This window comes from Heteronotia binoei, chromosome 4, assembly GCF_032191835.1.
Source record: "Heteronotia binoei isolate CCM8104 ecotype False Entrance Well chromosome 4, APGP_CSIRO_Hbin_v1, whole genome shotgun sequence".
In the NCBI taxonomy this organism is placed as follows: domain Eukaryota; kingdom Metazoa; phylum Chordata; class Lepidosauria; order Squamata; family Gekkonidae; genus Heteronotia; species Heteronotia binoei.
This window is the reverse complement of record NC_083226.1, coordinates 169,723,695-169,740,744: the sequence shown is the minus strand read 5'-3', so window position 1 is coordinate 169,740,744 and position 17,050 is coordinate 169,723,695. Positions and strand designations below refer to the sequence as shown.

The window sequence follows — 17,050 nt, the reverse complement described above, 5'->3', positions numbered from 1 at the left end:
ACAAAAAAAGCCCTGCGAAATCTGATAAAGCCTACATGCACACGAAAGCTTATACCCAGAATTAAACTTTGTTGATCTGGGCTCTAAATAATAGTGTATCAGAATAATGTTTTTGTACTGACATACTCAAAACAGGGATACTGGCTGTTTATCTGTTTTCATATGCTAGCCCACCTTCCACTATATTTTAATGTATTCTTTTTTCTAACGGCAAGCTAGAATTATCTTTATATGTGCGTTACATGTTTAAATCAAACCTCTGAGAAACCCAGGCCCTCATTTTAACCCAGAGACTGAACAACAAAAACATTACAACAGACACTCATTTATTTCTATGATTCTATACAGAGGCTAGATGGCCATCTGACAGCAATGAAGATCCTGTGAATTTAGGGGGAGGTGTCTGTGAGTTTAGAGCGGTTCCTCAGTGGAACAGGCTTCCTCCTCAGGAGGTGGTGGGCTCTCCTTCCTTGGTGGTTTTGAAATAGAGGCTAGATGGCCCTCTGACAGCGATGAAGATCCTGTGAATTTAGGGGAGCTGTCTGTGAGTTTAGAGCGGTTCCTCAGTGGAACAGGCTTCCTCCTCAGGAGGTGGTGGGCTCTTCTTCCTTGGAGGTTTTGAAACAGAGGCTAGATGGCCATCTGACAGCGATGAAGATCCTGTGAATTTAGGGGGAGGTGTTTGTGAGTTGCCTGCATTGTGCAGGGGGTTGGACTAGATGACTCTGGAGGTCCCTTCCAATTCTGTGATTCTGATTCTATAGCACTTCACACCCAGGATGGGTTTAGTACATGGACATCAATCTGCTTTCGTTGTTGTTTCAGCCCAGTTAACACTAACAAACAAACACCAAACCCCAACGTGTGACTCTTTTAATCTGCTTAAAAACATTTCCACGACTGCATGCTAACTCACTGCCCAATTTCTCTATGCTTAGGACTGCTTGCCATTCCATCCTATTGTCTGATGAAGTGTGCTTAGAGCACATGAAAGCTTACATTCTGAATAAAATTTTGTTGGTCTTAAAGGTGCAACTTGAAGAAGAAGAAGATATTGGATTTATATCCCGCCCTCCACTCCGAAGAGTCTCAGAGCGGCTCACAATCTCCTTTCCCTTCCTCCCCCACAACAGACACCCTGTGAGGTAGATGAAGATATTGGATTTATATCCCGCCCTCCACTCCGAAGAGTCTAAGAGCGGCTCACAATCTCCTTTCCCTTCCTCCCCCACAACAGACACCCTGTGAGGTAGATGAAGGTATTGGATTTATATCCCGCCCTCCATTCCGAAGAGTCTCAGAGCGGCTCACCATCTCCTTTCCCTTCCTCCCCCACAACAGACACCCTGTGAGGTAGATGAAGGTATTGGATTTATATCCCACCCTCCACTCCGAAGAGTCTCAGAGCGGCTCACAATCTCCTTTACCTTCCTCCCCCACAACAGACCCCCTGTGAGGTAGATGAAGATATTGGATTTATATCCCGCCCTCCACTCCAAAAAGTCTCAGAGCGGCTCACAATCTCCTTTCCCTTCCTCCCCCACCACAGACACCCTGTGAGGTAGATGAAGATATTGGATTTATATCCCGCCCTCCACTCCGAAGAGTCTCAGAGCGGCTCACAATCTCCTTTCCCTTCTTCCCCCACAACAGACACCCTGTGAGGTAGATGAAGATACTGGATTTATATCCCGCCCTCCAATCCAAAGAGTCTCAGAGCGGCTCACAATCTCCTTTACCTTCCTCCCCCACTACAGACACCCTGTGAGGTGGGTGGGGCTGGAGAGGGCTCTCACAGCAGCTGCCCTTTCAAGGACAACCTCTGCCAGAGCTATAGCTGACCCAAGGCCATTCCAGCAGGTGCAAGTGGAGGAGTGGGGAATCAAACCCGGTTCTCCCAGATAAGAGTCCGCACACTTAACCACTACACCAAACTTACTCTTGCTTTGTTTTACTGCTTCAGACCAACACGACTGCCCACCTGGATCTATCTACATACAAATGTGTCTGTATAGTTGTGTTTACGAGCCATACACATGTGAACCTGCGTGTTAACGCCAGCCCCCTCGCCTCCCCCTCTAGATACAGATGGACCCAGAGAAGTGGTTCTCTCAAGGTCATGAAGGTGGTGAAGAGCTACAAGGGAGAGTCTAGGCAGGCCAGGAGATGTGAGTCAGGACCTCCTTATTGCTGCTGGAATCCGCCCCCAAGAGGAAAGTCAAATCCTGGCTTTGCTTGCCTGTGAAGGTGTCTTCCTTCGCGGATATGACAACTTGCAGCCCTTCCTTGGTCTTCTGAATCTACCAGCATGAAACAAAGAAGAGAGAGAGAGAAAGAATTAATCTCCCCAATACAGCCTACCCATGCATTCCTAAGAACCAGTTAGAAGGCTTGCTCTCCCAGAGACACAACAGGAACACTCAGGAGAATTGCAGCCGCCGGAAGGTGTCCCCAAGTGCTGGGTTGGGAAAGGTGTGTGTGGGGGGAATATACCTTTAACCTCACCAAATGGACCTTTAACCAGGGCTTTTTTTGATAGCAAGAACACCTTTGCATATTAGGCCACACCCAAAGATGTAGCCAATCATCGTTGAGCTTACAGTAGGCCCTGTACGAAGAGCCCTGTAAGTTCTTGGAGGATTGGCTACATTCAGGGCCGGCGTGTGGGGTTCTGCCGGTCAAGGCAGAACCTTGATGCGTGCCTACCCCCCCTCCCACCAGGGAAAAGTTTTTGTGTGCGCGCAAAGCGCATGCACAGCATGATGCTGTCACCCAGAGGTGATGTCATAATGTCAGTCACAGAAGTACCATTGTTTCTGGGTGCTGAGGGAGTTCCTCCGACCCCTCAGCACCCAGAAAGAACACATGGCACTTTCAGCCCTCGGTGCTCTCCGAGTTCTTATGTTCTTTGAAGACTTCACCTTCTCTGCCTTTTGTTGGCTCTCCAGAGGAACTGGTTGGCCCCTGTGTGAGACAGGATGGTGGACTAGATGGACCACTGATCCAATCCAGCTTTTGATGTTCTTATGGGGAAGGGGGTGAGCTTCGGAGATTCAGAGCTCCGAGTTTGGAGAGCACTGAGGACTGAAAGCACCGTTGTTTATGGGCACTGAGATTCAAAGCCCCGAGTTCGGAGAGCGCTGAGGACTGAAAGCACCGTTGTTTATGGACACTGATATTCAAAGCGAGTTCAGAGAACGCTGAGGACTGAAAGCACCATTGTTTCTGGGCGCTGAGATTCAAAGCTCTGAGTTCGGAGAGCACTGAGGACTGAAAGCACCGTTGTTTATGGACACTGATATTCAAAGCTCCGAGTTCGGAGAGCGCTGAGGACTGAAAGCACCATTGTTTCTGGGCACTGAGAGGCTGGGGGAGTTTCTCTGGCCCCTCAGCACCCAGAAAGAACACATGGCATTTTCAATCCTTGGCACTCTCTGAGTTGAGAGAGCGCTGAGGACTGAAAGCACCATTGTTTCTGGGCACTGATATTCAAAGCAACAAGTTCGGAGAGTGCTGAGGACTGAAAGGACCATTGTTTCTGGGTGCTGAGGGGCCGGGGAATTTCCTCTGACCCCTCAGTGCCCAGAAAGAACACACGGCATTTTTGGCACTCTCTGAATTCAGAGAGCGCTGAGGACTGAAAGCACCATTGTTTCTGGGCACTGAGATTCAAAGCCCCGAGTTCAGAGAGCGCTGAGGACTGAAAGCACCATTGTTTCTGGGTGCTGAGGTGCCGGGGGATGTACTCTGACCCCTCAGCACCCAGAAAGAACACACGGTATTTTCAGTCCTCAGCGCTTTCTGAGTTCGGAGAGCGCTGAGGACTGAAAACACCATTGTTTCTGGGTGCTGAGGGGCCGGGAAATTTTCTCCAACCCCTCAACGTCCAGAAAGAACATGCAACATTTTCAGTCCTCGGCACTCTCTAAGTTCGGAGAGCGCTGAGGACTGAAAGCACCATTGTTTCTGGGGACTGAGGGGCCGGGGGAGTTCCTCCAACCCCTCAGCATCCAGTTGGAGGCTCAGGGATAGCGCGAGCAGGGAAGGGGCACCTGCCCTGCACCCCTGTTGGGACCTGACACCCTAGGCAATATCCTAGGTCGCCTACTCCCATGCGCCGCCCCTGGCTACATCAGGGCTGTGTGGCCTAATATGCAAAGGAGTTCCTGCTACAAAAAAGCCCTGTCTTTTACCACCTTTCGTGAAGAGCTCAGATGGGCAGGGGCCAACCTACCCTAAAACGTTTGTTATCTCAGAGGATTGCAGGGAGAATGTCCCACTGATTTCTGGAAAACTGGCTCTTGTTGGCTGCAATTTTTTCCTCGGGAGTAAATCCCCATCCCACTCAACCCTAATGCCCAGGTGGGTGAATAAGACAGGAGAATCCTCAGAGGGCAGAATGGACCAACGCAGAGTGCAGATGGAGAATCGCCGTTTGGAAGGCCCCGCAAGGTGTTTTCGGTTTTCATCCCCTCCTGAACAAAAAATTAACAGCACCAGGGACGAGAAAATGCACAGCCCTTCTCTTTGCAGTTTCCAGTTGCAGAGATTTTATATGCGAGGGAATATTGGAAGCCTCTTCCCGGTGAAATCCATTCTGTGGCTTCCTGGCTCTGTGTTTTCATCATCTTGTGGGGCTTTGAATCTCCGAAGCTCACCTCCTTCCCCATAGGAACATCAGAAGAGCCCTGCTGGATTGGCTCAGTGGTCCATCTAGTCCAGCCTCCTGTCTCACACAGTGGCCAATCAGTTCCTTTGGAGGGTCAACAACAGGGCAGAGAGGCTGAAGGCTTCAAAGAACATAAGAAGAGCCCTGCTGGATTAGACCAGTGGTCCATCTAGTCCGGCATCCTGTCTCACATGGGGGCCAACCAGTTCCTCCGGACAGCCAAGAACAGGGCATAGAGGTCAAGACCTTCAAAGAACATAAGAAGAGCTCTGCTGGATCAGACCAGTGGTCCATCTAGTCCAGCATCCTGTCTCACACAGGGGCCACCCAGTTCCTCTGGCCTCTATGCCTACAACAGGGCATAGAGGCCAAGGCCTTCAAAGAACATAAGAAGAGTCCTGCTGGATTAGAGCAGTGGTCCATCTCATCCAACATCCTGTCTCACACAGTGGTCAACCAGTTCTTCTGTACTGGCAACTGCAGGGCAGAGAGGCCGAGATCTCCTTAAGAACATAAGGAAAGCCCTGCTGGATCAGACTAGTGGTCCATCTAGTCCAGCATCCTGTTTCACACAGTAGCCAACCAGTTCCTTTGGAGGGTCAACAACAGGGCAGAGAGGCTGAAGGCTTCAAAGAACATAAGAAGAGCCCTGCTGGATTAGACCAGTGGTCCATCTAGTCCAGCATCCTGTCTCACATGGGGGCCAACCAGTTCCTCCAGGCAGCCAAGAACAGGGCATAGAGGTCGAGACCTTCAAAGAACATAAGAAGAGCTCTGCTGGATCAGACCAGTGGTCCATCTAGTCCAGCATCCTGTCTCACACAGGGGCCACCCAGTTCCTCTGGCCTCTATGCCTACAACAGGGCATAGAGGCCAAGGCCTTCAAAGAACATAAGAAGAGTCCTGCTGGATTAAAGCAGTGGTTCATCTCATCCAACATCCTGTCTCACACAGTGGTCAACCAGTTCTTCTGTACTGGCAACTGCAGGGCAGAGAGGCCGAGACCTCCTTAAGAACATAAGGAAAGCCCTGCTGGATCAGACTAGTGGTCCATCTAGTCCAGCATCCTGTCTCACACAGTAGCCAATCAGTTCCTTTGGAGGGTCAACAACAGGGTAGAGAGGCTGAAGGCTTCAAAGAACATAAGAAGAGCCCTGCTGGATTAGACCAGTGGTCCATCTAGTCCAGCATCCTGTCTCACATGGGAGCCAATCAGTTCCTCCGGACAGCCAAGAACAGGGCATAGAGGTCAAGACCTTCAAAGAACATAAGAAGAGCTCTGCTGGATCAGACCAGTGGTCCATCTAGTCCAGCATCCTGTCTCACACTGGGGCCACCCAGTTCCTCTGGCCTCTATGCCTACAGCAGGGCATAGAGGCCAAAGCCTTCAAAGAACATAAGAAGAGTCCTGCTGGATTAAAGCAGTGGTCCATCTCATCCAACATCCTGTCTCACACAGTGGTCAACCAGTTCTTCTGTACTGGCAACTGCAGGGCAGAGAGGCCGAGACCTCCTTAAGAACATAAGGAAAGCCCTGCTGGATCAGACTAGTGGTCCATCTAGTCCAGCATCCTGTCTCACACAGTGGCCAACCAGTTCCTCTGGAGGGCCAACAAGAAGGTAGAGAGGCCAAGACCTTCCCCTGATGTTGCCTTCGGGCACTGGGATTCAGAAGGTGACCGCTTCTGAATGTGGAAGTTCCCTGTAGTCACCATGACTGGTCTCTAGGGTACTACCAATCACCCTCTTAGATGGCTTTTGGGAAACATTGGTGGATTCGTGGCCACAGGGGTGGAGTTCTAGCAGCAGCTTCTTTGCATATTAGGCCACACACCCCCGATGTAGCCAATCCTCCAAGAGTTTACAAGGCTCTTTTTTGTAAGCTCTTGGTGGATTGGCTACGTCAGGAGTGTGTGGCCTAATATGCAAAGGAGCTCCTGTTAGAATTCCAACCCCTGCATGGCCATATGGTTAGCCTACAATGGAACCTCCATGGAACCACGACGGGAGCACATTCAGCCAGTGCTGAGAGAGCTGCACTGGTTGCCTGTTGTGTTCCGAGTTCGCTTCAAGGTGTTGGTATTAACCTTTAAAGCCCTCTATGGTCAGGGACCTGCCTATCTACGGGACCGCCTTTCCCCATATATCCCCCAGAGAGCACTGCGATCAGGGACAAAAAAATCTGTTGTCTGCCCCTGGCCCAAAAAGAAGCCAGGCTATGTATAACGAGATCCAGGGCTTTTTCGGTGGCAGCACCAGAACTTTGGAACACCCTCCCCGAAGCTATAAGGGCCCTGCGGGATTTGTCGGCGTTCCGCGGGGCCTGTAAGACCAAATTGTTTAAACAGGCTTTTGCGGTCTGATTGAAAAAGGGCTGCCGCCGGACATCCTACAGAATGCTGGCGATCATAGTCAGGAAGTCAATACCGCCTATACTGGACTGAAACAGCGCTATAGAATGGTTTTAAAATTGATATAAGTAAATTATGGTTTTTATATGTTTTATTGAATTGATTGTTTTTATGATGTTGTAAGCCGCCCTGAGTCCGCTTGCGGAGAGGGCGGGATATAAATGGAATGTAATAATAAATAAATAAATAAATAAATAAATAAATAAATAAATAAATAAATAAATAAATAAATGAATGAATGAATGAATGAATGAATGAATGAATGTATGTATGTATGTATGTTCAGAGGCAGTTTCACCCCTGAAAACCGGGCTGCTGCTCTCTCGCTACTTGCTATGAGCTTCAGTGGTGAACTGAGTCTTCATGGTGACTAAAGGGAACTCCATGCTCAGAGGCAGTAGTCAACTTCTGAATCCCAGAACCTTCTTATGTTCTTAGAAAGGCCTTGGCCTCTATGCACCATTGTTGGCTCTCCAGAGGAACTGGCTGGCCGCTGTGTGAGTCAGGATGCTGGACTAGATGGCCCATTGGTCTGATGCAGCAGGGCTCCTCTTATGTTCTTATAGGGGCCTCTGCCTCTTATGCCCTATTGTTGGCCCTTCAGAGGAACTGGTTGGCCACTGTGTGAGACTGGATGCTGAACTAGATGGATGACTGGTCTGATCCAGCACGGCTCTTCTGATGTTCTTAGGAAGGCCTCGGCCTCTATGCCCTGTTGTTGGCTGTCCAGAGGAACTGGTTGGCCCCTGTGTGAGACTGGATGCTGGACTAGATGGACCACTGGTCTAATCCAGCAGGGCTCTTCTGATGTTCTTAGGAAGGCCTCAGCCTGCCATGTTGTTGGCCCCTCAGAGGAACTGGTAGGCCACTGGGTGAGACAGGATGCTAAACTAGATGGACCACTGGTCTGATTCAGCAGGGCTCTTCATATGTTCTTATGGAGGCCGAGGCCTCTATGCCCCGTTGTTAGCCCTCCAGAGGATCTGGTTGGCCACTGTGTGAGACAGGATGCTGGACTAGATGGACCCTCATGGTCTGATCCAGCAGGGCTCTTCTGATGTTCTTATGGAGGCCTCGGTCTCTCTGCCCTGTTGTTGTTCCTCCAGAGGAACTGGTTGGCCACTGTGTGAGACAGGATGCTAGACTAGGTGGGCCACTGGTCTGATCCAGCAGAGCACTTCTTACATTCTTATGGAGGCCACTACCTCTTATGCCCTGTTGTTGGCCCTCCAGAGGAACTGATTGGCCACCATATGAAGCAGGATGCTGGACTAGATGGACTGCTGTTCTGATCCAGCAGGGCTCTTCTGATGTTCTTATGGAGGCCTCAGCCTCTCTGCCCTGTTGTTGGCCTTCCCGAGGAAATGGTAGGCCACTGGGTGAGACAGGATGATGGATTAGATGGACCACTGGTCTGATCCAGCAGGGCTCTTCTGATGTTCTTCTCATGTTGTGTTCAGTCTGCTTTGAGTCTCTTAGTTAGTTGAACTCCTGGTTTGGTTTACAAAGAGAATTCTCACCTCCCTGAGGTCCCAAGGCTTATGTTCCCTAGGCAGGTTTCTTAGAAGAAACCCACTGAAATCAATTGGTCTTACTCTTGGGTTGCCAAGTTCAATTCATGAGATATCTGGGGACTTTGGGAGTGGAGCCAGGAGACTTTGGGGGTAGAGCCAGGAGACATTGGGGGTGGAGCCATAAGCAAAGTTGTGACAAGCACAATTGAACTCCAAAGGGAGTTCTGGCCACCACATTTAAAGGAACCGCACACCTTTTAAATGCCTTCCCTACATTAGAAATAATAAAATATAGGGGCACCTTCTTTTGAGGCTCATAGAATTGGATCCCCTGGTCCAATCGTTTTGAAACTTGGAGAGCGTTTTGAGGAGAGTCATCAGATGCTGTGCTGAAAATTCAGTGCCTCTACCTCAAAAAACAGTCCCTCCAAAGCCCAAGATACCCCCAGATCAATTCTCCATTATGCCCTATGGGAATCGATCTCCATAGGGAATAATGAAGTGCCCAGCAGACATTTCTCTCTCTCCCCTTATGATTCTGAAGTGGGGGAGGGCCTGCTCCCACCTGGGGTTTCATTGGCATCTCTACTCACGAGTTGCTGAACTTCCAGCTTCTTCAAAATAACACAGAGCAATCAAAGGTTCAGGATTACCTTTCCTATACAAACGACCTCTGAAAAGTTCCTGCAACCAACGTAGGGTCTGGGCTGCTTTCACAGCCACTGGGAGCAGCCATGCCTGCTCCCTCCGCCCCCATTCAGCCTTAAAGACACAGACACACCATCCTAAGAGGAAGCCTTTCCAAGTGGAGTCTGAAGCCTCCAAGGTGAAAAGGAACATGGTGGCTGTGGGGGCGGGGCTTCCTTCTGCCGGCCAGTTGATTGGGAGCAGGAAGGAGCCTGGGAAAGCGGGACAACCCCTGCTGGGACCTGGGGACTGGCAAGTCTACCTTACTCCCAAGAAAAGGAGGCTGAGAACAAAGGGCAATTGGGTGCCAGCCACTACTGGTGAGGAGTACAAAGAAATGACCATGGCCAAAAATGAATCCTAATTACATCTTATGGAAGGAAGTCAAGCAGCGTGGTGTAGTGGTTTCAAGTGGCGGACTAAGGCCTTGAGGGGAGGGACTGGGTTCGAATCACCACTGTGCCATGAAAGCTGGCTGGCTGGCTGACCTTGGACCATTCACAAGCTTCCAGCCTAACCTTCCTCACAGGGTTGTTTTCAGGGTTTTTTTGTAGCAGGAACTCCTTTGCATATTAGGCCACACACCCCTGATGGAACCAATCCTCCAAGAGCTTGCAGTAGGCGGTGTACTAAGAGCCCTGTAAGCTCTTGGAGGATTGGCTACAACAGAGGGGTGCGGCCTAATAAAAAAAAGCGCCCTGTTTGTTGTGAAGATAAAATGGAGGAGAGGAGGCTGATGGAAAGTGCTTTGGGACCGCACTGGAGAGAAAGGCAGGATACAAACACCATGATTTCAAGCACATCTCTTTTGAGGAAGACCTAGAACTGTTTGAGGCTGTGGTTATTTGGGAGGAAATGTCATTGAGAAGGTTGGACTTACTTCTGAGCAAGGGTGGAATTCTAGCAGAAGCTCCTTTGCATATTAGGCCACACACCCCTGATGTGGCCAATCCTCCAAGAGCTTACAAAAAAGAGCCTTGTAGGCTTTTGGAGGATTGGCTACATCAGGGGGTGTGGCCTAATATGCAAAAAAAAAAGCTCCTGCTAGAATTCCACCCCTTCTTCTGAGTCAACGTGCACATCTCCCTGATTTTAAGATGGGAGAAAATTAAACAAGTGTTCACCTTATGAAGTCAAGGGGTGGTGGTGGTGTTTAAAAGCTGGACTGTGGCGTTTCCCCCCCACCTCCCGTTCTCCCACTTTCTCCCAATCAGCAAGTGGAAATAAGACTTAATTAATGAATTAATAATGATCACCATCATATATTAGGGTGTAGCTTGTTCAGGAGATCCTAAGATTGTCTGGCAGCCAGAAGTTCCACCTCTTTTTGCGTTATGCACCACTAGGTGGCGAGCTAGACTTGTTTTTTAGGCAAGAGACCTTTCAGAGGTGGTCGGCCATTTCCTTCCTCTGCATCAGGACTCTGGTCTACCTTGGAGGTCTCCCATCCCAATACTAGCCGGAGCTGATCCTTCTTAGCTTCCGAGATCTGATGAGATCCGGCTAGCTTGGGTTATCCAGGTCAGGGTAGTTATAGGACTTCTGCCTGGGCTGTACCACCCCAGACTGCAGAGGAGACTTCACCGGAGTGGACACTTCCCCATACATACAAGCAAACAAAAATCCCGACCTTTCTCTTCATGTGGAAAACTAGTATCTTAGGATTTTAGCCTAGCTTTCCCCTTGAGATGCTAGGTTTCTAGATGCAGTCCTTTAAAAAAAAAAAAGAAGATAAGTGTTTAGCGACGGGAGCACACCTCTGCAGTCTAAGGTGGCATGTGTCTTGTTCCTGAAGTCTGAAAAAGACCGCAGATTTATACCCTGCCCTTCTCTCTGAATCAGAGCGGCTTACAATCTCCTGTATCTCCTTCCCCCACAGCAAACCCCCTCTGAGGTGGGTGGGGCTGGAGAGGGCTCTCACAGCAGCTGCCTTTTCAAGGACAACCTCTGCCAGAGCTATGGCTGACCCAAGGCCATGCTAGCAGGTGCAAGTGGAGGAGTGGGGAATCAAACCCGGTTCTCCCAGATAAGTGTCTGCACACTTCACCACTATACCAAACTGGCTCTCTGAGATACAGGTCTTCTAGTCGATGGGATACAATTAAGATCTATCAATCCAATTCAGGTTAGATGTTTACTAGCTCTGAAATCGGTGCTGAAAATAGCATCCGGTTCATTGGCTTGACCCTCAAGGTGTAATTTAACGTTGTTGTTATCCAGCTGGGCACCAAAGGTGGCTGACATCAGATTCTCACGGATTTCCCCATGCTGGCTTACTCTGAAAGCGTCGAATCCGAAGGGAATAGGGATTATACAAACAGCAACGGCTTTATGCAGCTGGGAAGGTGGGCGGGACAAGGTTGCAGGTGAGAGGCCAAGGCATTGGCTTAAATCCGTGTCGGGTTAATATGCAATTAAAGGGCCAAACATTAAAAACAAACTGTAAACTAAATCATACACCAACATACATGTATTTATTGTAGAAAGCTAAAACCGTTTAAGGGCCCATCATAAGCCTCTATCCTATGAACGATCATAAAACCATAATGGGAACCCACTCAACTTGACCTGACATGTTTCAACCTAGACTGGTCTTCTTCAGAGGTCAGAAAGGTAAGTACACATATTGGCCCATAGGAGGAGGAGGAGGAAGAGGAAGAGGAAGAGGAAGAAGAGGAAGAAGAAGAGGAGGAAGAAGAGGAGGAAGAGGAGGAAGAGGAAGAAGAGGAAGAGGAGGAAGTAGAGGAAGAAGAGGAAGAGGAAGAGGAAGAAGAAGAAGAAGAAGAAGATATTGGATTTATATCCCGCCCTCCACTCCGAAGAGTCTCAGAGCAGCTCACAATCTCCTTTACCTTATTAAAACTATAGAACAATGCTGGACCACAAGGAAATCTAATGAAGTGACAAAGGCTTAAAGATATTCTTGAGGCCTCTTATTCTACAGCCTTATGTCTTAATCAAGGGCATAGATATTGCATCCAGCGTCTTATTGTAAACCACTTGGTCCAGAATTGATCAAAATAGGTGTAAGGTCAGAACCTATGGGCCAAGAGTTAACGTTTGGCCCTTTCATTGCATATTAACCTTTCAGGTTTCTTACTCCAGTTTTTGGGTTAAGTTTCTTTCCCTTTTTTGCTTTTCCTTAAATCCATGTTGCCTTGCTTAAGTGATCTCTGGATCACACTCACTGCCTGCCGAAGTACTACCTGCGCCGCATTTCTGCCCAATTGAGAGACGGATCACATCTCCACCCGGGACAGACTGCAACTCGACTTTACGTTCAAGTCAAGGGGTGCGTTCACACAAGACTAAATGATGTGTTTTGCAAGTGGATTTTTGCTATTCTTATACAGTAAAAATCCACTTGCAAAAAACATTGTTTGGTGTAAGGTGTGAACGCACCCAAGGAGTGCTTTCAGATCCCCTTGATTTAAGCTGGGGCTTGGTAAAGCTGCAGTACTGCAGTCCTAAGCTCTACTCAGGACCTGCATTAGATCCCGGTGGAAGCTGAGTTCAGGTAGCCGGCTGGAGGTTGACTCCACCTTCCATCCTTCTGAGGTCGGTAAAATGAGCACCCAGCTTGCTGGGGGAAAGTGTAGATGACTGGGGAAGGAAAGGGCAAACCACACTATAAAAAGTCTGCCGTGAAAACATCCTGGTGCAACGTCACCCTAGAGTTGGAAACGACTGGTGCTTGCACAGGGGACTACCTTTACCTTTTTAAAAAAATTCCTTTTCCAGTGGGAATAATTGGGTTGTCACTGTGGATCGTACCCAGTATTTGTAATGAGAGTGGGGGATAGGGGAGGGAGTTGCTAGAAACTTCATACTTTCACAATGGGGTGCAGAAAATGAACCCACCGGACAGCATCCTTCCAGACCCAAAAGCATCTCTTTTGAAAACCTTGAGTTCAAAAGGTGGGAGACAAAACAGAGCCTCCCTCCTTCAAATTCATTGGGGTGAAATAGGACTCCGGGTTTTTTTGGGGGGTGGGGGGTGGGTCTGGATCTTCTACCCCCTCGGATCAGACCCTTGTTTTCACTTTAAATCTCTTCCGCTCTTGGTTTCCGACCCCACATCAGAGAGGGACTGGAAAGGAAGGAGGCTCGGGGGCCCTGCTAGTAAAACTATGGCACCAGTGAAATTGACAAGGGGTTTTGTACATTACAGAAGAGCCCCGTGGCGCAGAGTGTTAGAGCTGCAGTACTGCAGTCGGAGCCCTCTGCTCACGACCTGAGTTTGATCCCTGGCGGAAGCTGGGTTTTCAGGTAGCCGGCTGGAGGTTGACTCAGCCTTCCATCCTTCCGAGGTCGGCCAAATGAGTCCCCGGCTTGCTGGGTGTGGGGGGGGGGAGTGTAGATGACTGGGGAAGGCAATGGCAAACCACCCCGTAGCAAAAGTCTGCCGTGAAAACGTTGTGAAAGCAACGTCACGCCAGAGTCAGAAACGACTGGTGCCTGCACAGGAGACTACCTTGACCTTTTTTCACTGTGGCTAGCAGTAATTAGAGAGCCCCGTGGCGCAGCGTGGTAAAGCTGCAGTACCGCAGGAACCTTCTGCGCACGACCTGAGTTCGATCCCAGCAGAAGCTGGTTTCAGATAGCCGGCTCGAGGTTGACTCAGCCTTCCATCCTTCCGAGGTCGGCCAAATGAGTCCCCAGCTTGCTGAAGGGAAAGCGCAGACGACTGGGGAAGGCAACGGCGAGCCACCCCGTAACAAAAGTCTGCGGTGAAAACGTGAAAGCGACGTCACCCCAGAATCGGAAAGGACTGGTGTTTGCACAGGGGACTACCTTTCCCTTTCCTTTTTTGCATTACAGCTGCTAGAGCAAACCTTCCCCGTTCCTCCTTCCCGGCCTTGTCAATCTCATCTCTGCGACTATTAAGGATGGGTTTTGGTGGGGGGGGGGGGCGAAGAAAAAGAGAGGAGACCCCCCCCAGCCCTCCGGCGATTCATCTTCCCCTCCCGTCTCTGGAACCCCCCCCCCCGCCCACAGCCAGAGGTGTCTTTCAATACAAACAATGGGCTCCGAAAAGCCGGGGAGGGGAGGGGGGGGAGAAAGGACGATATATTTACATCTTTGTAAGGGGGCGGTGGCTCCTCGGCGGAAGGGTGGAGGGTGGGGCTGCTCCCGCCGCTGTCGGCCCCTTTGGCGGGGCAGGGGGGCGGAGGGGGAGGCAGGAGCTGCTCCGCGTTGGCCCCTGCGCCTTTCTCCTCCTCCGGGGCGGCCCTGCAGGGGGTCAGCTGGAAAGGCCCCGTCGTCGTCGGGCCGGCGGAAGCGTTCGCCCTGCTGTCGTGGACGACGAGCCCTTTGTCCGTCAAGCCCCGGCTCTGGAGGTAACGGCCGGCGCCCCCTAGGGGTTCCCCCAGGCCCGGCTGGCCCCCTTCCTCCTCCTCCTCCTCTCCTTCCTCCTCGTCCTCTTCCTCCCCGGGCTGCTTGTGGCTCTCGACGTCCACCTCGGGCTCTTCCTCCTCGTCCTCTTCTTCTTCCTCCTCTTCCTCGCTGCTGTCTTCGCTGGGGTAGCTGCAGCTGGTGCCCCCGGGGGAGAGGAGGCGGTGCCCCGTCGGGGGGTGGGGGTGGGGCCTCTCGCAGCCCTCGGGCTCGGGGGGCAGCAGCAGGAGGGGCGGCGGCGGAGAAGCGGAGGCGCGGGGCTGGTGGTGGTGGTGCAGCTTGGCCAGGCTCTCCGAGTCCTCCTTGCCCCCGACGGGGCGGAAGGCGCTGGAGTGGTGGTAGCCCGACGCCGCCTTGCCCCGGGGCTGCCCCGCCTCCAGCAGGTGGGGCTGGTGAGCCGAGGGGCCTCGGGACCCGCTTCCTCCACCGCCTCCCCCTTCCGCCGCCGGAGACCGAGCCGCGTCCCCGCTGCCGTCGAAGCCCCGCGGCTCTCCGCTGCTACTGCCGCTGCCTGCCGGAGGAGCGGCGGCGGAGGGCGGCGTGCCCAACCCCGCGGCTCCCCCCTCGCCGCCGGGCTCGGAAAGGTCCAAGAAGGCTTGGCGCAGCAAGCTGGGGCTCTCTCCGCCCAGAGCCGTGCAGCTGGGGGGCTGAGGCGGCGGCTGCAGGTAAGTGGGCAGCCCCGGCAGCCCCCCCGGGGTACGAGGCGGCCAGAACATGCAGAAAGGCGGGTAGAAAGCCGCGGCGGCGGCGGCTGCAGCGTCCTTCCTGGTGCCGGGCCAGAAAAGCCCAGAGAGTCCCGCGCCCGCCGTCGGGGCGCCTCCAGCCGCTTTGTGCCCGGCGGGGCCGCCTTGCGCGCCCACCCCGAGCCCGTCGGAGTCCTCCTTCTTGTGGCAGAGGCTGAAAGCGGCCGCCGGGAAGCCGTAAGGGTGCGGGAAGAGACCCCCGCAGGCGGGGAACTTCTGCAAGACGCCCCCGAACGACGCCCCTTTGCTGGGCACCGGGATCACCGGGTAGCTGCGCTGGCCTTTGCTGGCTGCGCCTCCGCCGTGCGCCACGACGGCCGCAGCAGCAGCCGCGGCGGCCACGGCTTCCTGCAGCTCCTCGTCGTCGTCGAAGCGGCCCCGCTTGGCGTGCAAGTCCGGCGGGGGCGGAGGGGGCGGCGGGGGGCCCCCCAGGAGGTGGGGGCCCAGCAGGCCTCCCCCCACCCCCACCACCGCCGCCTTGACGGCGCCCAGCGGGTGGCAGTGAGCCGGCGGGCCCCTGGACGGCGGGCCTTGGTGGTGCGAGGAGTGGGCGGCGGTGGGGAGGGCCCGCTTGCGGCTCCCCCCGTTGAACATGGCCTTGACGTCCTCCCAGGCGAAGACCAGCTCGTCCTGCGGGGCCTTGTCGGTCAGCTTGAGGTGGCGCCGCCACGAGTTGAAGTTGGCGGCGTCGGGCTGCGTGTACTTGGCCTCCGGGGTGCGGTGCGAGTGGAAGATGAACTTGTTGGGCGAGAAGTACATGCTGCAGTAGCTGCACTTGATGCACTTGGCGCGGGAGCTGTTGTAGCGCGCGGGGATGAAGCTGCCGCGGCAGCCCCAGGCGCACTCGTGCGACACGTCGAAGGCGAAGTTGTCGGGCAGCTTGGGCGGCCGGTTCTCGCCCAGGAACGACTTGCACAGGCGCTCCGCCTCCCGCTTGGTGATCATCCCGCAGCGCCGCGACGAGATGGGCATGGCCCCCGCCCGGCGGAGGATCTCCAGCTGCACCGGGGTGCACTGCACGCACGTGATGCCCAGCGCCACCCGACGGTTGTGGATCTCGTTGTAGCTGAAGCTCTTCAGCAGCGTGTTGGAGATCTGCGCCAAGCACAGCCGCTCCTGCCCGTCGATCACCAGCGAGACGATGGGGATGCCGTACAGGATCACCTGGCCCACCTGGTTGGGCTTCATGCCGCCCAGCGGCGGCGGCGGCTGCTGCTGCGACGTCGACGAGCCCCGCGGTGGGGCCACCACCGAAGAAGCTCCTGCCACTGAAGAAGAGGCCCCTTGGCTCAAGGCGTCTCCGGGAAAGGCCCCCGACGGGGCGGCCAGGAGGAGGTCGGCGGGGCCGGGCAGGGGGCTGCCGGCCATGGTCCCCGGGGCCCCCACGGAGACTCCCTCGCCAGCGGCCTGCGGTGGAAAGAGAGAGAAAGCCAGTGAGGACTTGCTGCCGGAGAGACAACCTGGATTTTAAATTGATTGACAATTGGCCTTTGAGTAGAGTCCTTCGCAATTGGCTTAAGATCTGTGTTCCCGCTAAACTGAGTTAGTGTGAGCTAGCTCAGATTTTTAGCCTCCAGCTCACACCTTTTCGTCTTAGCTCAGGAAGGAGGACCCCAGAGCACAATCATTTAC

At 52.9% G+C, this 17,050-nt stretch overlaps 1 protein-coding gene across 1 annotated transcript in view; it reads right to left on the bottom strand.

Moving 5' to 3' along the window:
* The window catches only part of SKOR2 (SKI family transcriptional corepressor 2), a 67,938-nt gene extending 51,152 nt beyond the window's left edge, over nucleotides 1–16,786 (bottom strand). Inside the window, exons 1-3 of the mRNA XM_060236605.1 lie at nucleotides 16,688–16,786; nucleotides 14,360–16,627; nucleotides 2,240–2,300 (exon numbers count right to left, since the gene is read on the bottom strand). Coding sequence (XP_060092588.1) covers nucleotides 2,240–2,300; nucleotides 14,360–16,627; nucleotides 16,688–16,786 — 2,428 coding nt within the window. The remainder of the gene's footprint in view (nucleotides 1–2,239; nucleotides 2,301–14,359; nucleotides 16,628–16,687) is intronic.
* Nucleotides 16,787–17,050: the final 264 nt, after the last annotated feature.